Source organism: Doryrhamphus excisus, linkage group LG19, assembly GCF_037039965.1.
Source record: "Doryrhamphus excisus strain RoL-2023G ecotype Guam linkage group LG19, RoL_Dexc_Guam_v1.1, whole genome shotgun sequence".
NCBI lineage: Eukaryota > Metazoa > Chordata > Actinopteri > Syngnathiformes > Syngnathidae > Doryrhamphus > Doryrhamphus excisus.
In genome coordinates, this window is record NC_136375.1 from 5,098,747 (window position 1) to 5,126,712 (window position 27,966).

The following is a 27,966-nucleotide window of genomic DNA, read 5'->3' on the forward strand; positions in this document are numbered from 1 at the left end:
CTCGCTAATTCACAAATTGTTTAATTCCAACCAAAAACACCTTTTGGGTAAGTTTCTAACGTGTTTTTGACAGAAGTTGGTGTATATTTTGTATTATTTCAAGGTAAGCTTGTTGCTAATGCTGGGCTAATCACGCTAGCTGCAACTAGCTGCTGTGTGTTATCTTCAGTATGTCAGTGGCGTGTTGACCACAGCCCAACAGGGGGCGCCACAAATGTCATTTTGCAGCCATGTGACCCACGGGTGTACAAAGATGTGTTACCATGGCAGCCATATTGCCAATTCCCTGTGTGGTGGTTGTTTTCCACCTGCAGCAGGAAAGAAGACCTGTTCCCCTCCCCAGCCATGTTTCCATGTAAACATTGGAGTGGAATGTGTGTGTGTGTGTGAGTGTATTGTGTGTTTGGTGTGCTTTTATTCCTTCCTATCATCCCTCCATGCTGAATTTGCCCAGTAGCGACTGCATGGTCGGTGGTAGTCGTTTTTGCGTTCTCTATCGGGGGAATCATGGTGGATTTTCCTCGCTCTCTAGGCTTTTCTCTTACATCTGTGGGGGGGAGGGGTTGTGGTGGGGGGTGTTCTTTGGTAGACAGTGGGAGGAGGGGAACGTGAGGGAAGATAATGCGCCGTGAGCAACACGAGGGTTCCAGCTGTGAATGCCACAAATCAGAGGCAGGTTTCTTGGCCGTGAAACAAAAATGGACAATCAGGGAAAAAAAGAGGCGGAGTGATGCGTGCAGGGATGCCGAGACAATGTCTGGGCCGAGATGAGGTCAGGCGTGGGCAGGCTGAAGACCCGTGTTTGCCGTGTTAGCCATTTTTTGGTCATAGTAATGCTTTTATTGTACTTGAATATGCATACCAGGTACAGTGAAATACTTCACATCATTTGGATTCACAACTCCACATGTCCAAAAGGAGTAGGAAGAAGCAAAGCTTATTTAATCCTGTCCCCCCCCATCTCTTGCAGTACTTTTGTTCACTTCCTGTATTCTGTATGGGATTTTTTACTTGCGCCTTTTGTGTGCTTTCCCCAGAACAAGAGGCTGTAGTATCGTCGGCAAATAATACCACCTTTAAGTCTTCATCACTTTACAGATGTCATTGATATACAAGTTGAACAGCTTTGGTCCCAGTATTGATCCCTGAGGTACCCCACCATAATATTTAAACCTTCAGATGTATATTTTCCTAGCTTTACGTATTGCTATATTTTTTTTTATTGGTTTATATATTCTACCCCACTCCTGCAGGTGGCAGTAGGAGTATTACAGAGTGCTTAAACAACTGAAGAAGAAACTGTCTTTTATGGAGCTGATGATGTATTTTCAATAAAATCGCAAAAATCCCACGCTGTACCCCAGATACTACATTTGGTAGAAATGAGTTGGGAGATATTCTTGCCTTCCAACAAAATACATACCTCTTATTTCTTCTTTTATGATATCATTAAACTCCACAAAGTCATATTTAAAAACGACTCAAATGATTTTTGTTTAAAAACAGATAATATTCTAATAATATATTTTAATATTCGTTTTTAATTTTATTATTATTATTTATATTATATATATTTAGAACTTATTGGATTAGCATTTTTAAAAATCAATAAAAACATACATCTTGTTTTTCGGATGAAAAAAAATTGTAGGTACTTGCTTTTCATTGGACAGTGACATTAGGCTAACTACACCCCCCCAAAAAAAAAAATAAAAATAAAAAATAAGCCCCTTGTAAATGTATGCATGTTTTGGAAGTGATCATATTTTTTCTTGTTATTTTTTGTTGTTGGGAATATTTTTTTCTGTATTTTTATCTCAGATTTTTTTAACTTTAACTTCATTTTATTGTTAATTGTAATAAAAAAATATATTTTTATATGTCATTTAACATAATTAATTAAAAAAACTAATTTTCATTTAAAATAATAAAGCTACAATAAATATAAACAGTCCTATACATTTATGGAATATATTTATTTAATTTAAATATATACAGAATAAAGTGGTAGTAAGTTATACATATTTGATAATAAGCATGCAATATTTGTTGTTACTTCAGAGTTGTTTAACTGTTATCCGTTTCCTGTGGCGACGCATGTAAACCTTAGTCAGAGCTGCTGTGATTTATTTGTCATTTCCCATATTTAATGATCACTCGAGCATTATTATTATTGTTTTTTTTTAGTTTCCTCTTTCCGAGTGTGCTGCTTTCAAGGTGGCTATGTTGCCTTGATGCTCTGCTTTCGGATTGCTGGGCTGTGCGGGCATTAAAAAAAAAAAAATGGCATTCCATCACAAACACAAACACAGCTTCAGTGTTTCTAGTGACAACATTTTTCCAACGTGAGGGGGAAGGAATACGAGGTTGAGAGACAGACATAGCATTGCTTCACTTCAGTCCTCCATATATTTACGTGTGTAAAAATAAGCGTCATGCTAACTTGAAATGAATGAACAATGAGTGGTACAGCAGTGTGTTTGCTTTGGGTCAAGGTTATGCTTTGTGGAAAAGAGGCTGACTACACATGCACACTATGTTGGTCCTGGTGGGCGGCCACCGCCCACAGCCCGATGCCAGTATGTGGAGTATAAGCAGTGGGTGGGCCGAAGGTCACATGTTCCCTGGACACACACGTACATTGTTTCGGGTCTTTTTTGGGGGCGGCTAAGGAGGAGGAGCAGCGTATCTGCTCATTTGGACGCTGGTGAATTTTTGTCCTTAAAGCACAGCAGTCATTTTTACGCTGAGAGGAAGCGTTGAGAGCGAGCGTTTTGGCGATGGAGGCGAGGAAAAACACTCTCCCTCGGTCATTATTGTCATTATTCAAGTCAACCAAGCAAATGTTCAGCTTCCAATTACACAGCTTCACTCTTTTTAAAAATTTATTCATTCATGAATCATTACTGGCATGTAATTATGAAAAAAAATGCTATCTAAGCAAATACGTAAGTATCATTTGCCTAAATTCAATTCACGTACGTATAAGGCATTCATATACACAGTATTCTACACTGCTCACTAGGTGTCAGTAATAGCCACCGCAGGAAGCTCTAGATCAGGGGTCTCAAACTCAATTAACTTGGGGGCCACTGGAGCTAGGGTCTGGGTGAGACTGGGCCGCATCAGGTCCCCCCCCCCCCCCCCCAAAAAAAACACATTTATTAAAAACAGAAAAATATACAAACTTTTTCAGTGCTTTGGTTCCGATGTTCTACAAGAAAATCTCTGATAAAACATTCCACTGTTCTCAAATATCTTAATTTTTATTTTTCTGCACAAAATAAAATGAAAAATAAATGAACAAATCAAGAATAAAGAAAATCAATCAATCAGTAATAAATAAATATAATAATAATAATAAAAACTTAAGAAACCACATATAGTTGGTGGGTAGACAAATTATTTTTTTCAGATTAAAATGAACAAAGCATTATTAGAGCCCTGTAGACATGACAAAACACGACTATAGTCACATTTATACTTTTTTATTTACAACATATTGCGCAACTGCAGGGTCTTGAGACACATGCTAACTCGCAAACTAGAGAGCTAGCGACCTAAACGGTAGCCTTCAAGTTATTTCCTTTAAACTTAAATAGCCAAAAACTTACCACTTCCACACGGATAGGGAGGATAAGTATTAACAGTTATTTAACCTTTAACATGAACATTAATCAAACGTAATAATTTTTTCTGGGTACATGATACCATACAGCATCCATATTAAACTTGCGCGGGCCGCACTAACATTAAACTTTCATATCAAGGCGGGGGCCTCAAACTAGTGTCCTGCGGGCCACATTTGGCCCGCGGGCCGCGTGTTTGAGACCCCTGCTCTAGATCGAAACAGGAAGTAAAAAAGCAACAACAAGGAACTCTCACCATACTAACACGTGAGTCTATATGGTGTCTTATTTATGTCATATATGTCTTATTTAATGTTATTATGACTACAATATTTAATATTGTAAAAAAAGTAATAAATTATTTAATTTTACAGACTTCATTGCTCATTTATTAGCCCACTTTCCCCCCCCCCAAGTGCAACATTTACGTATCATGGCAATTTAAGACAACAAAAGCACAAATTGCGGATTTCAGAGAATGATACAGCACTCCACAAGAAGCAATGACGTCTGTAAAATTAAATAATAAAAAAAAAATCCAAAAATTGTTACAACTATAATGATGAAAATGGTAATATTAATGATGATTATAATAATGGTGATAATAATAACAATAATAATGGTAATAATGATAAAGATTATAACAATAATAATAATGATAATAACAATAATAACAATAATAATATTACAATGATAATAATAACAGGGGAAAACAAGACTGTGGCATGAACATGATTATTCATTCATTTTTTACCGCTTTTTTCCTCACGAGGGTCACGGGGGTGCTGGAGCCTATCCCAGCTGTCTTCGGGCGAGAGGCGAGGTACACCCTGGACTGGTGGCCAGCCAATCACAGGGCACATATAGACAAACAACCATTCACACTCACATTCATACCTATGGACAATTTGGAGTCACCAATTAACCTAGCATGTTTTTGGAATGTGGGAGGAAACCGGAGTACCCGGAGAAAACCCACGCATGCACGGGGAGAACATGCAAACTCCACACAGAGATGGCCGAGGGTGGAATTGAACCCTGGTCTCCTAGCTGTGAGGTCTGCGTGCTAACCACTCGAGCGCCGTGCCGCCCATCTGTAAAATTAAATAATAAAAAAAAAATCTAAAATTGTTACAACTATAATGATGAAAATGGTGATATTAATGATGATTATAATAATGGTGATAATAACAACAATAATAATGGTAATAATGATAAAGATTATAATGATAATAATAATAATAACAATAAAAATATTACAATGATAATAATAACAGGGGAAAACAAGACAGTGGCATGAACATGATTCTATCTTGCAAAAAGGGGTAGGCATTTATAAGCTTTTGCTTCAGCCTACTCCTTTTGGGCTTGTGATCAGATCGTTGAATACAAATGTAAATTATGGAAAGTTATATTTTGATTGATGTAAGAAATGCACTGTAGTGTTTCATATATTAGCCCAAATAAATAAATAAAAAATATTGGCTACTATCAATGTAAAGCTCACATAGGGGTGTTATTTCATGTGGTGAGGGCTCTAATGTTAAAATCAGTATTTAGAAGGTTGTGGATGGTTTTTCTATGAAAATACGACATTTATTTTAGCAGCAGCAACATAGAAGACAGGGCAGGGTATGTAAGTGTTGAGTAAATGCCGTAGTTGTCGCCGTTATCTGTGTCGTGTTTATGCGATGAGTCAGCGCTTACGAGGCCGGGCCCAGCTATGTGAGGAGTGATGCTTTGTTGAAAGGAGAGGAGTGGGAGGAGGCGATGAGCGGGAATGTCTTCCCAAGGATGCTTGATGTCTTCCCCTCAGCTGCTACACACCACATTCCCACAAGGTCGGACTCTCGCCTCCTGCTGTGAACTATTTTAACACAGTAAAAGAAAAACAAACATTGTTTCATCGTGAAGGAAGCGGACCAAAACCTCAGTTTTGGGCTGCAAAGAGGACGCGGTGACGCAGCATTGCGTACAGCTTTGCTCCTCTTGGGAATGATACATCAGGGCTCTTCAACTGGTGGCCCGTGAGCTAAATTTGGACGCTGAATGACAAGACTGGCCCACAAATTCAGTTCCCAACTGAAGAAAAGACGTTTACGCTTTAAAGATAGTGTCCTTAAAAGCAGCACCATCCTAAGAAGCAAGTAAAGCAGTGCTCTTCCGACGGTTTTCCAGCGAAGGCCACATTATTTTGTAATCCAATCCACTTTATTTATATAGCACATTTTATAAACAGAGTTTCCAAGGTGCTGCACAGACTAGTAAAATAAAAAGTCCAAATTAAATACAATAAATAAAGGTACAAATTGAATTTAATCCAAAAAGATCAAATAAGAAATAAAATAGTCAAATAGATATTAAAATATAAAAAAGAAGCAAAGCAATAAAAGTATAAAAAATAAACCAAAGATAAAGATATGATACAATGTTATATATATATTCTGTATTTCAAGAAAAAACTGCATCTCAGCATCTTCATTTTTCTACACATTTCAACCATCTCTTGAGTATTTACAAATTTTTTTAATAAAAAAATTGTATTAAAAAAAATCATAAAACTGTTTTTAAATCACTGGCATGGTTGCCCCTATTTGTATATGTTTATGTGTTGTGTTTGAATTGAATTATATATAAAAAAATGTTTTTCATATTATGTTACAATGTGTACAACTGCTAAATGAATGTTATTGCCCTTCGACAGGTGATACTCATCAAAACAGGTCAACCCCTAAGTCCCCGCATTGGTTGCCTGCACCCATCGGGGACATATATACGTATATGTGTGTAGGGCGGAGATGGGATAATATGTCTGATGAAGGTCTTCTTGTAAAAAATTTAATGTTATACATTTTTAACATTTTTAATTTATTCCCATAATATTTGGACTATAATGTATAATGTATAAAAAGTTAATGATGTAACCTTTTCTCCAACTCAGCCCCCCCCCCCCCCAAAAATTTTTTTTTTTCTCATAGTATGCATTATTACTTAAAAAAAATTTGGGGGAAATTTTTTTTAAAGTTTATGCCACTATAATGACATTATTTTTCCTCATAATGTATTTTTACTTTATTATTTTAACTTTCTTTTGTTTCTATTTGGATTTTATTATTTAAAAATGACAGCTGATTTTTAAAAAATTGCTGCTATTTTTTTTTTTTTTTTAGTTTTCTTCTTTCAGTCATCGATTTTCTACCGCTTATCCTCACGAGGGTTGCCTATCCTATCCCAGCTGTCTTCCGGCGACATTCATACCTATGGACAATTTGGAGTGGCCAATTAACCTAGCATGTTTTTGGAATGTGGGAGGAAACCGGAGTACCCGGAGAAAACCCACGCATGCACGGGGAGAACATGCAAACTCCACACAGGGGGGATTGAACTCGGGTCTCCGAACTGTGAGGCCTGCATGCTAACCACTCGTCCGCCTTGCAGCCCTTTTTAGTTTTCTTGTTCAATATTTGTAGAATGCGCTGCAGTATTAGCATGGTCATAGTTAGCGTGTTAGCATTGATAGCATACTAACAGTTAGCATATTAGCATTCTACCTATTTTACATCAACATAAACACACGTAGATTCACCAGCGTAGATTCACATGCAATTTCTCCTGGAATTTTAATAAATTTGTTAATTAATAATTAACTAAAATAAATGAATGTATGGGAAAATATGTTTTGCTTGATGGCGCCATGTTGGGGCTTTTGTGTGCAGCAGTTCATTCTTATATCGTAACTTGTGCTTTGTTGACAGATGGCCATTACACCGGGACGCCGCCCTCTTACGGCTACGACGCCGACCGCGCAGAGGAGCAGCGGCGGCACCACGACATCCTCCCGTACATCGACGACTCGCCTTCGTCGTCGCCTCACCTGAGCTCCAAGAGCCGCAGCAGTCGGGACACGCTCTCGTCGGGATCGCTGGAGTCCTCTAAGTCGGTGAGTGCGTACTGCACACTTAAACGCAGCACGACTGGACGCAACGAGTCACCACGCCGCCGTGCCGTGGTGAGCTCTCTCGCTCTCACGCTCTCTCTTCAATTACAATAAACGTCAACACTTCCTGTGACCTCCATACGCAGCGGGAAGTGGGCTAATCTATTCTTACAGGAATCCAGTCTCATCAAAATGGACGAGGAGGGTGGCTGACGGACTCGCAGCCACAGGAGCCGTGGTAGGAGTCGTTGTAATGTTTCATTACTCAGTTTTTGGAGTATCACGGGTGCTCCATAGTACAGTTTTGACATTACAAGTTTATAATATTACATCACATTTTCTACTTGAGGCTTCTCCAATATATTTTCCCAATGTAATTTTCCACAATTTTGCGTATTTTATTTTTCATGATATTACAACTTTAAAGAAAAAAATAACATATTTTTTTATTCTTATTAATGGTTAAACTTTTAAAAATATAACAGTTTTTCTTTAATATTTCAACTTTTGGCTTCTCAGATATATTTTTCCTCATAATACTAGGACTTTTCACCAAAAATATTTAGATTTTGTCCTTGTAATGTGACTTTTCTCCAAACGAATTTCCCCAAATTTGTATCTTATTTTTTGTTTTATTTTTTATATTACAACATTACAGAAAAATATAACAGTTTTTCTTTAATATTTCAACTTTTGGCTTCTCAGATATATTTTTCTTCATACTGCTATGAGTTTTCACCAAAAGTATTTAGATTTTTTTCTTGTAATGTGACTTTTCTCCAAACAAATTTCCCAAATTTTTTGTCTTCATTTTTTTTTTCATATTATATTTAATATTTCAGATTTTCCACATAATATTATGACTTTATCCTAAAATATTCCACAACCTAATTTCCCCAAATTTGTGTTGTTTTTTTTTTTTATTACCGGCACATCTTACCCACCTACCTGCGCAAACAGGAAGGAGACTTCTTAACAACAGAAAAGGGTTTTCAAGCTCTGGCGTCTGGCACCAACAGCTGCACTCTATTTGTTTAGCCAGTTCATGTGTGATGATGTCATGAGGCATCAGCACTTCCTGGATCTCATTTATAATTTGGGGGGGGGGTCAGCATCCTTTGGAGATGGGGCGGGTGTCAATAGGCTAATAGCGTCTCTCTCCACAAGGGTGCCCTTGGAAGAAGTAATCGCATCAGTGGTCATGAAGCTGTATCTATGATGCTGCCCCCCCTCATCCCCGCCCCCGTCTCAGCTGCAGCTCGCTTGATTGATGCTACGAGTCCACAGACCGGCGCCGAACTTTGACCTATCGCTTTGAAAGCTATCGGTATTCCACAGTCGATTCTCACATACGTCTTTTTGTCGGTGAAATTAAAATATGGTTAGCACGTCCTTGAGTTAACCCCATCCCCCCCCACGACACACACATATGAGGAAAATTCTGTACATGTTGTTTACAATATTTATTATTCATAAGTACATATGTCACAAAAACATGGAACAAAAAATTTGAACACATTTTTGCTGCTATGAGAAATTTGAATTACAAGCTCCGTCAAGGAACGTACTAAACTCGTAAGTCAAGGCACTGTTTTAGTTAGCTCCCCCAGTGCCGGCAGCACTCGTGCAGCCCCACACCGTGCTTGACTTAAGGGGACATATTGAAAACAAAAAATAATGTCAGATTTGAAGAATCCAATCAAGTAATACTTTTATGAGAATGAAGTCATAACTTTAAAATTTTATTCTCTTAATATTGCAGCTTTTTTCTTATGAATTTATTTTTTTTTCCTCTTAAAAGTACTTATTTTTCAAGGTACATTTATGAGAAAAAAAATCAACATTTATGAGAATAAAGTTGGAAATTTACGATAAAAAGTTAGACATTTACGAGAAAATAGTCATAAATTTACATTGAAAAAAATGATACATTCACAAGAAAATTGTCGTAAATTATGAGAAAAAAGTTGTAACTTTTAAAGAAAACAGTTTAGACTTTATTTTCATACAACAAATGTTTTATTGTAAATTTATGAGAAGAAATGTCAAAATTTACTAGAATAAATTGAAAAGTTCACGAGAAAAAAGTTGTACATTTACAAGAAAAAAGTTGTGATATGATCAGAATAATGTTGTAAATGCTGAGAAAAAAGTTGTAAAATGACAGGAATAAAGGAAATAATAATAATAATAAATATATGAGAATGAAGTCTGACATTTTTATTTCCCTAAATTATGACTTTATTCTCATAATATTGCAATTTTTTCTTGTGAATTTACAATACTATTCTTAAATGTACTGTAGTGTAAATGTACTTTTTTCATCATAAATTTACAGGGAAAAGTCATACATTTACAAGAAAACAGTCGTAAATTATGAGGAAAAAAGTCGAAACTTTTAAAGAAAAAGGTTTAGTCTTTTTTTCATAATATCACTTTTTTCTTGTAAATTGACTTATTTTTATTGTAAATTTCTGAGAAAAAAAATGTCAGAATTTACTAGAATAAATTGAAAAGTTTACAAGAAAAAGTTGTGCATTTATGAGAAAATAGATGTAAATTATGAGAAAAAAGTTGTTAAATTATGAGAAAGAAGTCGAAACTTTTAAAGAAAAAAGTTTAGACTTTATTTTCATAATATTACTTTTTTCTTGGAAATTGACTCATTTTTATTGTAAATTTCTGAGGAAAAAAAAGTAAAAATTTACTAGAATAAATTGAAAAGTTTACGAGAAAAAAGTCGTGCATTGATGAGAAAATAGTTGTAAATTATGAGAAAAAAAGTTGTTAAATTATGAGAAAAAAGTCGAAACTTTTAAAGAAAAAGGTTTAGACTTTATTTTTGTAATATTACTTGTTTCTTGTAAATTGACTTATTTTTATTGTAAATTTATGAGAAAAAAATGTCAAAATTTACTAGAATAAATTGAAAAGTTTACGAGAAAAAAGTTGTGCATTTATGAGAAAATAGTTGTAAATTATGAGAAAAAATTGTTAAATTATGAGAAAAAAAGTTGTTCAATTATGAGAAAAAAGTCAAAACTTTTAAAGAAAAAAGTTTAGACTTTATTTTCATAATATTACTATTTTCTTGTAAATTTACTAGAATGAATTTAAAAGTTCATGAGAAAAAAGTCATGCATTTATGAGAAAATAGTTGTAAATTATGAGAAAAAAAGTTGTTTACTAGAATTAATTGAAAAGTCGTACATTTATGAGAAAATAGTTATATTGTAAATTATGAGAAAAAAGTTGTAAAATTATGAGAAAAAAAATATTATCATGAACATTAAGTTGTAATATTACAAGAATAAAGTTGTAAAGTCGTAAATATTTATTCTCCTAAGTTTACAAATTATTCTCGGAATATGTCTAAATAAAATATGGCGTACAATCGGAGGCTGCTCGTCGGGATACGTTGTGGTCGTCTACAAGCATGCAAACACTCAAAAGAGGCGGAGAGGTTGATTTGTTTTGCCTGGTGGTGGGAGGATGCTGTCGTGACCGCTTTGCCAGCATCCGCCGTGACATATGTGTCATATGAAATGAAATAAGCAGAAGTAATATCGTGAAAAAAACCTCTTCTTCTCTCCTTCTGCAGCTGTGGGGTGATGATTCTCATGTGACGGCTCCATTACCGAGCACACACACACACACATACACACACACAGCGCCATAGAGATGGGAAGCAATTTGGTTAGGGATTTGACGAAGCAAAGACGATGAAAAATAGAAAAGCAGAAGGGTTAATGAAGTGGGGAACGGAGGGGGCACACGTGGAGTTTTTATCGGAGGCGCCGACGTTCTCCAGGAAAGAGATTGGGAACGATGTTGTTACAATCGATGCCGGGCGTTTTCCAAATGCAAAAATAATACTCATCTTTCCTCCATCGTGTGGACTTCCCTTTTCAAATGGAAGAAGATGAAGTGTTTTATTTTCTCCACACGTGAAACCAAAACAGGAAGCAGAGATGTTCTCATTAGCTTCTCAGGCAGCCATCTTTGTTAGTTCGCCATCAGAAACTACCCCAGGGTTTTACAGTCCCGGGCACACACGAAATGGGCCAAAGCCTTGGGACCCATCCCTTATGTACCAAGGGTACATGTCAACACTCGAGTCGAACCGGAAAACCTTGTCCTTCTTTCTATAGCCAGTAGTACATTTAGTAGTACATCTGTATTGGTATCGGAACTGGTATCAGTATCGGTATTGGTATTGGTATTAGTATCGGCATGGGTATTGGTATTGATATTGGTAACGGTATTGGTATCTGTATTGATATTGGTATCAGTATTGGTAATGGTATCATATTGTTATTGGTATTGGTATCGCTATTGCTATTACTGTCATTATCGTTATTGGTATCGGTATTGGTATTGCTATCGCTATTGCTATTGCTATTGCCATTGCCATTGCTATCGGTATTGATATTGGTAACGGTATCAATATTGGTATTGATATCAGTATTGGTAATGGTATCATATTGTTCGGGATCGGTATTGCTATTGCTATTGGTATCAGTATTGCTATTGCTATCAGTGTTAGTATCGGTATTGGTATTGGTATAGGTATTGGAATTGGTACTGGTATTGGCATTGGTATCACTATTGCTATTAGTATCTGTATTGGTACTGCTATTGGTATCATTATCGGTATTGGTATCGGTACTGGTATTGGTATCGGTACTGGTATTGGTATCGGTACTGGTATTGGTATCGGTACTGGTATTGGTATCGCTATTGGTATTGCTATTGCTATTGGTATTGATATTGGTAACGGCATCAATATTGGTATTGATATTGGTATCAGCATTGGTAATGGTATCATATTGTTATCTGTATTGTTATTGTCCAATTTCAGTCATGGATTATCGGGATCGGTATTGCTATTGCCGTAAGTGTTGGTATTGGTATTACTATTGGTATCGGTATAGGTATTTGAATTGGTACTGGTATTGATATTGGCATTGGTATTGCTATCAGTATTGGTATAGGTATTGGAATTGGTACTGGTATTGGCATTGGTATCGCTATTGCTATTAGTATCTGTATTGGTACTGCTATTGGTATCATTATCGGTATTGGTATCGGTACTGGTATTGGTATCGGTACTGGTATTGGTATCGCTATTGCTATTGCTATTGCTATTGGTATTGATATTGGTAACGGTATCAATATTGGTATTGATATTGGTATCAGCATTGGTAATGGTATCATATTGTTATCTGTATTGTTATTGTCCAATTTCAGTCATGGATTATCGGGATTTGTATTGCCTTTGCTATACATAAGTGTTGGTATTGGTATTACTATTGGTATCGGTATAGGTATTTGAATTGGTACTGGTATTGATATTGGCATTGGTATTGCTATCAGTATTGGTGTTGGTATCGTCCGATTTCACTCATGGATTATTGGGATCGTCAGTTTAAAACCCTGATCGGAGCGTCCCAAGCCAAAAGGCATCTGTAGTCCCTGACAGATGTTAAAAATGTTCTCCCTAAAACAAAGCAACAAAAGATGAGTAAAAAACCAAAAATGGCTCCAACAGCTAACAATAATAGCTAGGACTGTACAAACCCTGTTAAAAGATGCAGGCTACATAAAAATGACCCATAATCCAAACATTAGATAAAACGTTTTAAAAACACTTCATTCACTGTAAATTGCGTTCCCAGTAAATCCCGAGGCAGGTCGGACTTACAGATGTAGTCTTTGTACACCTTGTTGGTCTCCTCAGTCCCAGCCGAGGAGACTAAATGCTGTCGGGGTCTTTTTTTATTTTATTTTTACGTCTGTTCTCCATCTCATCGTCTTTCATCCTTCCTCTTCCTCACATCGCCTGAAGGACGGGATGCTTCCAACCTAGTGTGTTTTTGTGCGTCTTTCACACACACACACACACACACACACATGCAGGTATTAATACACCAGGCGGCCCCTCTGGGACATCCTGCCTGTTTGAGTTCTTTCAGAGTTGACGGTTAAACACGGCGGCCCGAGGAATCTTGCTACCCGTCTGTTTCCTTTCATGCTCCGTCTCTTTGAGCTCGAACCGGTCCGAGGAGAGGCGGGGAGTGAGTTATGTTATGTCTGCCCCCCCCCTCACCCCCCCTGTGTTTTGTCATTTTAAAGCAAAATAAAACATGTAAGCGTTTGAATGTGAACTCACTGGTGGTTCATGTTCTTGTTTGCAGACGGAGTGTGACCTGGAGAAAGGTCTGGAAATGAGGAAGTGGGTCCTGTCTGGAATTTTGGCCAGCGAAGAAACATACCTCAGTCACCTGGAGGCGCTGCTGCTGGTCAGTGCACACACACACACACACACACACACACTCATGTCCTCAATTCTGCAATCTCAGTTGGATCATTCGGCATCACCTGGTGGTCTGCATGTCAAGTCAAATCAAGTTTATTTATATAACCCTTAGTCACAAAAGAGCCTCAAAAGGCTTCACAAGCAGATAGACGATAGATTATGTTATTTATTCTAAATTATTTAAATTGTTTGTACAAATTACTGTTCACGCTGTACATTGTTCATATTTGATGTCATCTATTTATTCACCACATTATTTTTTATTTTTTATTTTGTATTTTGTATTTTGTATTTTGTATTTTTTATTTTTTATTTTTTATTTTTTATTTTTTATTTTTTATTTTTTATTTTTTATTTTTTATTTTTTATTTTTTATTTTTTATTTTTTATTTTTTATTTTTTATTTATTTTTTTAATTTATTTTTTATTTTTTTTATTTTTTATTTTTACGCGGGAGCCAAGCAACAACATTTTGTTGGCAATTTCACTGCTGTGTTATTGTGCAATGACAATAAAGAAAGTCTATGTCTCTATACATCCCTAGACCAGGGACCATCACACTACCACCCCCTGTACATTGTTCATATTTGATGTCATCTATTTATTGACCACATTATTATTTATTATTTATTATTTATTATTTATTATTTATTATTTATTATTTATTATTTATTATTTATTATTTATTATTTATTATTTATTATTTATTATTTATTATTTATTATTTATTATTTATTATTTATTATTTATTATTTATTATTTATTATTTATTATTTATTATTTATTTATTCATCTCTTCTTAATTTCAAATATTCCTTACCGTTTTGGGATGAATGACCTATAATTTGGTGAAAATGAAGCCATTCTTGGGACATGCTGTACATGAACCCATGATGCCCTTTGAACCCCAGACGTTCTTCTAAAGACAACCCCTTCACGACTGGCCGTTTTGGCTTCAAGGCACAGAAAATATTGTGTTCTATGGTTAGATAAACATGGAACCTACCAAGAGAAAGATCAGACTCCCATATTTCATAAAAAAAAATGTCAGATCAGCAGTAGACCAGTAGGTAAGTTCCAGGAAAATATCAGTTCCCAACTATAAACAGGGATAAAAATAGCTTTTTGTGGAAAGATACATTTCACAATGACACAAATAGTTGTGGCAGCTGAAATATCAAAACAACTATATCACAACATAAACAACACAAAAAAGGCTTGTTTTACATCAAAAACACTTTTTCAGATCATCTGCCAGAGAAGGTTTTTCAGAAGAAAAAACATCTCCATCTCCAAGGTTAAGATTTTGCAGAACACCAAACATGGAATGGTGAAAAATTGAGTTCTCTCATGAAAAAAAAAAAATCCCTTGAAAGTCCTGATGGCTTCCAATGCTACTGGCATGACCAGGAGGTCGTACATGGGATGTTTTATACACGGCATGAACACATATTTCTTTCCCTTTTCTCAAAAAACGAGTTAACATGAAAAAAACAAATCAAAATGGTTGTTTTTAGCTTCTATGTATGCTCACTTGGTCTTAGGTTTGCTAAAAAGATAAACGTCCCATTTATGGCGTCTCAACCCCCAAACTTTGCCTCCCCGTCAGCCCATGAAACCTCTGAAGGCGGCGGCCACCACGTCGCAGCCCGTGCTCTCCGTGGCCCAGATCGAAACCATCTTCTTCAAAGTGCCTGAGCTCTACGAGATCCACAAGGAGTTCTACGACGGGCTCCTGCCCCGCGTCCAGCAGTGGAGTCACCACCAGAGGGTCGGGGATCTTTTCCAAAAACTGGTAAGTGTGACTGGCTGTGTTTTTTTATGTGTGTGTGTGTGTGTGTGTGTGTGTCGCTGCTACTCATCAATTACTAATCAACAACTCAACGGGAAAATGAATGGAGTGAGTTTCCACAAGTTATTGGGTCATGCTTCCTTTGGATGATATTTTTCATCAAGAATCGGTAGACTGGAGTTTATTTTTATTTTATTTTATTATTATAGGCTTAAGCTGGTGAAGACGATTAGCTCTGAGCTTCAGGTTCTAATGCTTTTTCTTAGGCAGTTTGCTTACTTTTTATGTGTTTTTAGCCCTTAAATAAATAAAACAAATGATTATAATAATGATAATAGTAGTAGTAGTAGTAGTAGTAGTAGTAGTAGTATTAGTATTATTAGTATTATTATAGGCTTAAGCTAAATTATTGTAACAACGATTAGCTCTGAGCTTCAGGTTCTGATGCTTTTTTTCTTAGGCAGTTTGCGTACTCTTTATGTGTTTTTATCATTTAAATAAATAAAACAAATGATTATTATTGTTATTGTTGTTATTATTATTGTTATTATTATTATAGGCTTAAGCTAAATTATTGTAAAGACGATTAGCTCTGAGCTTCAGGTTGTAATGCAACCCTCGTGAGGATAAGCAGCAGAAAATGAACGAATGAATTATTATTAATCAATAATTAATTAATGAATTATTATTATTATTATTATTATTATTATTATTATTATTATTATTATTATTATATAAATTTAGCTCTCATAAATGTTCTTGTAATTCTGACTTTATTTTTATAATATTTTGACTTTATTTTCTTAATATAACGGTTCCTGCAACCTAATTAAAAAAAAAATTACAACTTTATTTGTTGTTTTGTGTTTTTTTCCCCCCATAACATTCCAAACTTAAAAAAATGAAAATACTTTTTTATAATACTTTTTAAAATACTTACTTTTGTAAAATTAATGCTGAATTTGTTCATTTTTGCTGTTAGTTTGTCTTTGGTTTACTTTATTTTTTCACATTTTTTTTAACAAAACAACATTAATACAAACAAACTCAAAAAAGGGGGCACTGGACATACACATTGTCTTTGTTTATATTTAGTTTTCTTGTTAATGATATTTTTAAAAAGTGCCCCGGGCCACACTTTGGACACCCGTGCTGTAGACCAACCTAAAATAACGTCCCTCTTCTCAGCTTGCTAATTCTCCTTGGACACCTTCTGAATGGTCGTGTTCGAATTCCAAAGAGCCCAAAGTGATGCCTCGCCTGAACTCCAAGTGCTTCAACGACAGCTTTACGTTTACTTTGGGTGTGACTTGCTGAGCCAAAAAAATCCCAGAATTCTCCCCCCAAAATACTGCTGCTCACCCACTGGTGTTGGCCTCATTCCGCCTCCTGTCTGTCTCGCTCCAGCACACACACACACACACACACACAATGCTGCCTTTCTGCCTGGTGCAGCTGAGACCATGGCTGCTGTGTGTGCTTTGTGTCTCCAAGAAGCGTCCGTGTGTGGCACTCGTGTGTTTCTCTGCGTGTTGTGGCATTTCCCCTCGCTCGGCCAGAAAACAAAATCTGGTCAGCAGCTCTGAAATAATTGCACCTTCACCTATAGCCTGTATTTTCTCCACTGTGTCGCAACTAATGCATAGAGTTGAAAACAGTATAGGCAGTAATGGTGGATGTACTTTAAAGTAGTCCGTGTGCAGCTTGTATCGCAATGTAGATTCACTATCCACTGGAAATGAGTCACCATTACTGTCAAAATATCTGGTAAACTATCACGTGAGGAGCAAGATGCATATATACATACATACATAGTAGTGGTAGCGTTTCAGTCCGAGGCTGCATGAGTGCTGCCAGCCCTGGGGGAGACGCCGTTAAGTGAGAGGGAAAATTAATTCCAACATGAAACAGAAACACGTTTTCCAACATGCTAAGGAGCCCAAACAGGATAAGTGGATAAGTAATATCATCCATGCCCAACAGTGCTAGCTAACAGTGCTATGTTAGCTAGCACTATTAGACGATTGTGTTCTATTACACTATTGTGTTCTATTACACTTATTACATTTAAAAAAAATGTATTATTATTGTGTTCTATTACACTATTGTGTTCTATTACACTTATTACATTTAAAAAAAATGTATTATTATTGTGTTCTATTACATTATTGTGTTCTATTACACTATTGTGTTCTATTACACTTATTACATTTAAAAAAGAAAATGTATTATTATTGTGTTCTATTACATTATTGTGTTCTATTACACTATTGTGTTCTATAACACTATCGTGTTCTATTAGACCAGGGGTGTCCAAACTTTTTGCAAAGAGGGCCAGATTTGGTAAGGTGAAAATGTGTGGGGGCCGACTATTTAGCCTGACATTCTTTGAACCATTAACATTAAATACAAATTAACTTTTTGGGATTTTTTTTAATTACAAATGGCATACTTTTACTTTTACATTTTTTTTACATTTAGGTTTTTACCGAAATCACAAACCACAAAAAATTAAGAAAACTATCAAGGATATCTAAGTTCATGTGAAACATTACATATTATTCACTATTATATGCTCACTGTAGGAACAGTGCTGAAAACAAAACAATGATCACTGCATATTCAAACTGTGATTTTGACCATCACAAAAAAATTAATTAACTGAGATTTAAGAATTTATTCAACTCAGAGGACTTAACAAATATCTTGCCTGCACTAATGTGAAGGGTGATACTGGGATCTTGACTGCAGTATGTAGTCCAGGTCTGGCTCAAGAGCAGTGGTTTTGATGCGCAAGACGTCACGCAGGTGAGAGTCACTCAGTCTCGTCCTCATGCGGCTCTTGTTAATGTTCATAACGGAGAATGTCTTCTCGCACATGTATGTGGAGCCAAACAAGCTCAGCATTTTCTTAGCAAATGTCCGAATTGCTTGGAACCTGCCTTCATCCAGCTGGCGGTAGAAGTTGACAAGAGGGAGCTGTTGGTGCCGACTGCGATGCTCGGCGTCACACTGCAGCTCAATGAGGTCCAGTTGCAGGTGGTCTGGAGCGTCATCAGGGTCCACGGAGAAAGGAGAGGAAAAAAGCGTGATCTCCTTTTCAATAGCTGCAAAGTCCCGAAAGCGCTGCTGAAACTCCTCAACCAGAGATGAGATGTCTGCTGCATACTTTGTCATTTGCGCACTGATATTGATCTGTGGGAAACTGGTCACAATTTCCTGCAGCGACGGGAAATGTGCGGAATTGGGCTGCGCCTGTGACAGGTGTCTTTGGAAAAGTAGCAGCTTGGTCCGAAAGGCTTTGATGTGTGAATACAGTTGGCTTACCACTGCATTTTGCCCTTGAAGGCTTGTGTTCAGCGCATTCAGATGTCGCGTTATGTCAACTAAAAATCCCAAATCAGCCAGCCAAACAGGATCATTTAATTGTGGCATGGGTTGTCCCTTTTTAGTCAAGAATTGTCCAATTTCCTCCCTGAGAGAGAAGAAGCGCTGCAGCGCGGACCCCCGACTGAGCCACCTTACGTCGGTGTGATACAAAACATCTCCGTATTCGGCCTGGATGTCGAGAAGAAACTGTTGAAACTGGCGGTGACACAGCGCTTTGGAGCGAATATAATTAATAGTCTTTATCACCGGTTTCATAACATTATCATACTTCATATATTTGGCACAGAGAACTTCTTGATGAATAATACAGTGGAGTTTAATAGCGCTGCCTCCTTCTTCGCTGACTTTGTTACAGACAAGGCTTGATAATCCACTCCGCTCGCCAGCCATGGCAGGTGCGCCGTCCGTAATAATCCCGGTGACTTTATTCCACTGTAGTTTCATGTCATCTACGGTGGAACAAACAGAAACAAATAAATCCGTTCCTCTTGTTTGGCCCTTCAGACTCTGGAGGTCCAGAAGCTCTTCACTCACGTTCATGTCATTGTCCACTCCTCTTAAAAAGATCAGTAACTGAGCGGTGTCGGACGCATCCGTGCTTTCATCGCACGCTAACGAGAAAAAGTCAAACTCGGTTCCTTTTGCCTCTAACTGTCTCTTAATATCTAATGAAACTTCTTCAATTCTTCGTACCACAGTATTACGAGCCAGGCAAATATTGGCAAACTCTTGCTTCTTCGCGGGACAAATTTTCTCAACCATTTTCATTACACAGTCTTTAATAAATTCACCCTCAGTGAAAGGTTTGCAGTGCTTTGCAATCAGCGTTGCCACTTCGTAGCTTGCCTTTGTGGCATTTTCATTTGACTCACGGGCTCTTGTGAAAAAGCTTTGCTGTGCCGTTAAAACAGCTTCCAGTTGCTTCACTTTTTCACCGCGCTCGTTCCCAGTTAGCTTGTCGTAGCTAGCATGTTTCGTCTGGTAGTGCCTCTTGATGTTGAATTCCTTGAAAACAGCCACAGTCTCTTGGCAAATTAGGCAGACACAGTTGTTTCGTATTTCAGTGAAAAAATACTCAAATTTCCACTTGTCCTGGAAGCGGCGGCCCTCGCGGTCAACTTTCCTTTTTTTGTTTACAGTCGCCATGTTAGAAATGGGCTGGGCTGAAACGATCACGCAAGGCCAGGGTCACGGCGGCCAGAGTGCGGCCACAGGGCTACTGCCATCTTCTGGTGAAATGAAAAATAGCTTTTTGTACACATGTATTTTATACTGTGGTCAACAGTGATGGCGGGCCGCATATTATTGATTTCATGATAGAGGCCGCGGGCCGGTAAAAAATTGTCCACGGGCCGCAATTGGCCCGGGGGCCGGACTTTGGACATGTCTGTATTAGACTATTGTGTTCTATTAGACTATTGTGTTCTCTTACACTATTGTGTTCTATTACACTATTGTGTTCTATTACACTATTGTGTTCTATTACACTATTGTGTTCTATTACACTATTGTGTTATATTACACTATTGTGTTATGTTAGACTATTGTGTTCTATTACACTATTGTGTTCTATTACACTATTGTGTTCTATTACACTATTGTGTTATATTAGACTATTATGTTCTATTACACTATTGTGTTCTATTACACGATAGTGTTCTATTACACTATTGTGTTCTATTAGACTTGTGTTCTATTACACTATTGTGTTCTATAACACTATCATGTTCTATTAGACTATTGTGTTCTATTACACTATTGTGTTCTATTGCACTATTGTGTTCTATTACACTACTGTGTTCTATTACACTATTGTGTTCTATTAGACTATTGTGTTCTATTAGACTATTGTGTTCTATTACACTATTGTGTTCTATTACACGATTGTGTTCTATTACACTATTGTGTTCTATTAGACTTGTGTTCTATTAGACTATTGTGTTCTATTACACTATTGTGTTCTATTACACTATTGTGTTCTATAACACTATCGTGTTCTATTAGACTATTGTGTTCTATTACACTATTGTGTTCTATTACACTATTGTGTTCTATAACACTATCGTGTTCTATTAGACTATTGTGTTCTATTACACTATTGTGTTCTATTACACTATTGTGTTCTATTACATTATTGTGTTCTATTACACTATTGTGTTATATTAGACTATTGTGTTCTATTACACTATTGTGTTCTATTACACTATTGTGTTCTATTAGACTTGTGTTCTATTACACTATTGTGTTCTATTACACTATTGTGTTCTATTACACTATTGTGTTCTATAACACTATCATGTTCTATTAGACTATTGTGTTCTATTACACTATTGTGTTCTATTGCACTATTGTGTTCTATTACACTATTGTGTTCTATTACACGATTGTGTTCTATTACACTATTGTGTTCTATTAGACTTGTGTTCTATTAGACTATTGTGTTCTATTACACTATTGTGTTCTATTACACTATTGTGTTCTATAACACTATCGTGTTCTATTAGACTATTGTGTTCTATTACACTATTGTGTTCTATTACACTATTGTGTTCTATAACACTATCGTGTTCTATTAGACTATTGTGTTCTATTACACTATTGTGTTCTATTACACTATTGTGTTCTATTACATTATTGTGTTCTATTACACTATTGTGTTATATTAGACTATTGTGTTCTATTACACTATTGTGTTCTATTACACTATTGTGTTCTATTAGACTTGTGTTCTATTACACTATTGTGTTCTATTACACTATTGTGTTCTATTACACTATTGTGTTCTATAACACTATCATGTTCTATTAGACTATTGTGTTCTATTACACTATTGTGTTCTATTACACTATCGTGTTCTATTACACTATCGTGTTCTATTAGACTATTGTGTTCTATTACACTATTGTGTTCTATTACACTATTGTGTTCTATTACACTATCGTGTTCTATTAGACCAGGGGTGCTCATTAAGTCGATCGCGATCTACCGGTCGATCGCGGAGGTGGTACTGGTCGATCGCTGGTCGATCGCGGCGTGACATTAAAAAAATATCATCTTAGCATCAATGCCGTCACTTGATTGATATACAGGGCAGCCATTCAGATGACAACTGAATGTTGCCCTTCGGGTGACCAATCAAATCAAACAACGTCTCTAAGTGCAGCAGAACTTACGATGTCAGCCTATCATCCATCCCCGTTACTTGATTGACATACAGGACAACCAGTCAGATGACAACTGAATTTTGACCTTTAGGTCACCGCTCATGCGTAAACAACGATGCAAAGTGCTAAGTTAGTCGGCGAATTGCGTCAGATTTTAAGCCCTCGCTAAAGTTTATGGTCACTAAAATGAGTGAAGTAGCTGGACCAAGTAAAAAGGCAAAAACATATCACTTCCATACGGAATGGGAGGTGGACTTTTTTTTTTCACAATGTCTTTTTCGAAGTGCGTTTGCCTGGCTAACCTGGCTATCAGCAGCTACTGTCCGGACTATGCATCCCTGGCTGATTCAATTCAGTGCAAGTCATCAAAGTAAACTCAGGTAATTACAAAAAATGTTAATAGTTAATTATGTGTGTTTTGCAATATTGGCTCATTTGGTTATGTAAGGTATTACACTATTGTGTTCTATTAGACTATTGTGTTCTATTACACTATTGTGTTCTATTACACTATTGTGTTCTATTAGACTTGTGTTCTATTAGACTATTGTGTTCTATTACACTATTGTGTTCTATTAGACTTGTGTTCTATTAGACTATTGTGTTCTATTACACTATTGTGTTCTATTAGACTTGTGTTCTATTAGACTATTGTGTTCTATTAGACTATTGTGTTCTATTACACTATTGTGTTCTATTACACTATTGTGTTCTATTAGACTTGTGTTCTATTAGACTATTGTGTTCTATTACACTATTGTGTTCTATTACACTATTGTGTTCTAAAAAAAAATTGTGAGGACAAAATAAAGACAAAGATTATGGGAATAAAGTTAGGATTCTGAAAATAAAATTTACAAGAACAAAGTAGTAGTTATAATAGCAGAAAAGGGAAAAAAACACATGTCAGTTTATGAGAATAAAGTAAAAAAAAATAGAAAAATATATTAAATATGATCATATTTTATCATCATATCATATTTGGAAAAATAATGTAATTTTAGTCACATAGCTTTGAAATATACCAGATATACAAAATGTGTTATTTTAATTAATAATATTATGAGAAAAATAAAATAGAGTAGGTTGGGGAAATGGTATCATGATAATAAAGTCAAAATAATATGAAAATAAAGTCAAAGAAAATACACACATCTTATTTAAATTTAAATTTTATATATTTATTATATCAATATCAATATATTGATATGAATAGTATTCTTTTTCAACGCCACTATCGCCACACGTGTCACTTTCCCAAAGCGGCCCTTTGCATCGGGACACATGACGTCTGTCACACAACGACACGTGTTTGCAGCGCACGCCGCCATGCAGCTACTTCCCTGCAGCCGCGCTCTGTAAGCGGCGGAGACGCAAACGAGAGCGAAAGGCTCCATGACAGCGGCTTTACGAGAGGATGAGATTTAGATGAGAGCAGAAGACGCGTCAGCGAGGAGATTTTAAGGCGAGCCGAGTAAGGATGGCAAGTAGATTTAGCTCCGGCTTAGGGATGGGAAACATCAGAAGAAGCTGTGGAGGGAAAGGAGGAAGAGGCAAGGCGTCGGTGACAGGTCGTGAGTGTCAAAGACACATGTTTGAAGGATGAAACCAGGGCTCCATTACGCCGCCGCCATCATCCGCTGCTCCTGTGAGAAAACGCTTCCTGCACCCGACCGCAAAATCAAGCTTTTAACTTCGAAACCAGGCGGGAAGTGTCGTGTGAACTGATGCCTCTTGAAATATTGCTCTGCAGGAACAGGATAAGTCTCTCAGCTCCTCTGAGGTTGACGCTTGCCCTCCATGAATATTTGCGCTTTGCTAAAGAATACATAAACCAGGGACTATAAGAAAATGTAGAACATACTTTATAGACTATAACTTGCACTTTTTTCATATTTTTGCGGGTTTTAAATGAAACCTACAAAAATATAAGTTCATTACATAAAGCCATTTCTAAAGCTTTGGGACTCCAGCAAACCACAGTGAGAGCCATTATCCACAAATGGCCAAAACATGGAACAGTGGTGAACCTTCTTAGGAGTGGCCGGTCAACCAAGACAACTCCAAGAGCGCAGCAGCGACTCATCCAAGAGGTCACGAAAGACCCCACAACAACATCCAAACAAGTGCAGGCCTCCCTTTAAGGACAGTGTTGGTGACTCCACCATAAGAAAGACACTGGGCAAAAACTGCAGAACAAAAATAATATTAAGACTCAGAAAATATCTCAGTAAGACTCAGTAAAAAATGGCGGTGGTAGTGTGATGGTCCCTGGTCTAGGGATGTATCATCTATGGTCTATCGTCTACTGTTGTCTGCTTGTGAAGCCTTTTGAGGCTGTTTTGTGACTAAGGGCTATATAAATAAAATTGACTTGTGACTTGACGTGACGTGACGTGACGTGACGTGACGTGACGTGACGTGACTTGACTTGACTTGACTTGACTTGACTTGACTTGACTTGACTTGACTTGACTTGACTTGACTTGACTTGACTTGACCTGACCTGACCTGACCTGACCTGACCTGACCTGACCTGACCTGACCTGACCTGACCTGACCTGACCTGACCTGACCTGACCTGACCTGACCTGACCTGACCTGACCTGACCTGACTTGACTTGACTTGACTTGACTTGACTTGACTTGACTTGACTTGACTTGACTTGACTTGACTTGACTTGACCTGACTTGACCTGACATGCAGACCACCAAGTGGTGCCAAATGACTTTTTCCCCAGAGTTTTTCTTCCTGGCACTCACATACACATGCACCAGTGACTTGAGAGAGACACTGCCTCTCCACAAAGTGTTAGCAAGTTGTTAGCAAGTTAGCAAACAACAGAGGGGCTATGATGCTAATTTTAAGCTAATCATCGGTGATCAATGAAGCAGAGTCATAAAGACTAAAGACATAAAGTGTAATATCTTTTTCTTTCATACTGGACAAAAAATAGGGGTCCAAAACGGGTGAGTGTTCACTTCCTGCCCCTGTATTTGTGCTCACGTTCACATCCCGCCATCGCCCTGATTACTCCCCGTTTTATGCGTAGTCAGGTTTTTAATCGTTGAGCGCGGCGGTCCCGTAACGACCCATATAAATCAGAAACCCCTTGTTTCCAGCCGCCCAAGAAACTCAGCAATTAGTTAAATTAAGTAGGTCGATGCGCTCAATGGAGGGGTGGGGGGGTGGGTGTGGGGGGTAGATTGACACGCTCACACAAAGCCCGTCGACGCCGCTCTGAGTGTCTCATTTCGGCTTTTGTTCCGCACCATTGACTGTGCCTTTGTCGGCTTTTTCCAGATGATTTTTATGTCGCTTCGGTGTACTCGTTCTTAATCCCGCAGCCAAAGACTGGCGGGGTTGCTATAGCGATGGACGCCTGTTACGTTGCCGTGGTTACACACTGTTGCCGTGTCAGCCATTCATTCCTAAATAGAAATTCACCACAAATGTCATTCTGTAGAGTTTTTTTTACCCCATCATATGACTTTATTGGCTGTGTTTGGTGTTCTAATGAAGCCCTTTTGGACATGTGACGATGATGATGATGATAATGATGATGGTGATGCACCCCCCCTCTGTTTCAGGCCAGCCAGTTGGGCGTTTACCGGGCATTTGTGGATAACTACGAGCTGGCGGTGGAGACGGCCGAGAAGTGCTGCCAGGCCAACACACAGTTTGCCGAAATATCGGAGGTACTCAGTGCCGATGTCCTGAATTGACCGTGATGGCAGTAAATGCATCGTTTCATGTCTGAACAATATCTTTATTGATTGTCACATTTATTATTATTATTATTATGGTTGTTATTTATCAATAAGACAAAAAACTATATTAAATTCTGAAAATTTTAATTATATAGAGTAAAACAATATGTAAAAATATGTAAATTAATCATTGTGAATTTTTTGTGAATTTTAATATTTTATGATCCAGCTCAAAGGTGGCCATATTTGCAGCATTTTTCAAAATAATTTAAATAAATATATATTACTGAACAATTCATCTGTTGATTAAAATTTAGGAATAAAAATTGTAATTGTTTAAGTAGAAATAATATAAAACAGAAAATATATTAAAGCATGTGATTTTTGACTGTGCTATCTGGTCATTTTTGCCAGATGTTGCAAAATTTAAAAAAATAAATAAATATGTAAAACAGAACAAAAATACATCTGTAAAATAAAATGTGAAAATAAAAAAAATTATAATTCAATGTTTAAATAGAAATAATGTAAAATAAAAAAAAACTAACAATTTTTTAATCATATTAATATTTGTGAATGCTTGTTTTTCCTTAAAGGGGACCTATGATGCTTTTTCCACGTTTCTGACCTAGAAATGTAGTTAGAATGTTGTATTCTCCTGTTAAGTGATGCCAACGTTTCACATAATGAGGTTTGCACATTTCCCCGCCGGGAAAGATACATTAATGTCGGACACGCTGTGCACCCACGGAGGTGAAGAGAACCACGGTGCTCACTGTCTGGAACACGGTAGTCCCACAAAAAACGTGTAATGACCACATTTCCAGTACCGATGTTGTGTCTGCAGTTAGTAAACGCAGCACCCTCACATCCGGCTTCTGAGCTCCACGGCACCGGCGGTGCCTCTGACAAAGTGTGTCCGACAACGAGTGCTCCTCCTGGGGCAGGTGAGGTTGGAGAAGCACCAGTAGTGGCTGCTCTTTGAGTTCATACCTGTTGAGTCAGGGGTCTCCAGCCAGTAGATCAACTCCTATACACACTAAATCGGGAGTGGGGTTCGTTTGTAGTGAGGAAGCGCTTTGGGCGTGTGACCAATCACAGTGGAGTGGGCGTGCCCGGAGGAGGGCCGTGTGTGAGGAATAAATTAAAACAGACCGTTCTGGCAGGAAACACAAATCCAAGGAAATACATCTGGAATAGGTGCAGATTCTGGAAGATCTAGAAAGCTTTCTGTGCGGGATATTGTGGGTAACTGCTCTATAGGAGTCCACAACTCAATAAAAAGGGTCGAAAATGAGCATAATATGTCCCCTTTAAGGGGTGTAGAATACTTTTATGTTTTCTTGTCAGTTCCAGCTAAAAGATAACCCTTCATGCCATATGTTATAATTTATATAAACATTATCATTATAAAATTCTAATTAAAAAATACAAATATATAAGAGAACCAAAATATATAAATACATTAAAATATAAGAATAAAAAGGCAATTAAGTTGTTTGAACAAAAATTAAAATTAAAACAAATTCAAGAAAGAATTAAAAACACAATCTGTGCAGGATATTGTGGGTAACTGCTCTATAGGAGCCCACAACTCAATACAAAGGGTCAAAAAATGAGCATAATAGGTCCCCTTTAATAGGGGCGTAGAATACTTTTATGTTTTCTTGTCAGTTCCAGTCCAGCTAAAAGATAACCCTTTATGTCATATGTTATAATTTATATAAACATTATCATTATAAAATTGTAATAAAAAATACAAATATATAAGCGAACCAAAATATATAAATAAATTAAAATATAAGAATAAAAAATGCAATGAAGTTGTTTGAACAAAAATAAAAATGAAAACAAATTCAAAAAAGAATTAAAAACACAATCTGTGCGGGATATTGTGGGTAACTGCTCTATAGGAATCCACTACTCAATATTAAGGGTCAAAAATGAGCATAATAGGTCTCCTTTAATAGGGGCGTAGAATACTTTTATGTTTTCTTGTCAGTTCCAGCTAAAAGATAACCCTT

The 27,966-nt window shown here is 36.9% G+C and overlaps 1 protein-coding gene across 1 annotated transcript in view; it reads left to right on the forward strand.

Annotated features, from left to right (window-relative positions):
• The window catches only part of LOC131106980 (breakpoint cluster region protein-like), a 99,065-nt gene that overhangs the window by 44,841 nt on the left and 26,258 nt on the right, over window positions 1-27,966 (forward strand). The window contains exons 2-5 of the mRNA XM_058056585.2: window positions 7,385-7,569; window positions 13,764-13,868; window positions 15,495-15,680; window positions 25,823-25,930. Coding sequence (XP_057912568.2) covers window positions 7,385-7,569; window positions 13,764-13,868; window positions 15,495-15,680; window positions 25,823-25,930 — 584 coding nt within the window. The remainder of the gene's footprint in view (window positions 1-7,384; window positions 7,570-13,763; window positions 13,869-15,494; window positions 15,681-25,822; window positions 25,931-27,966) is intronic.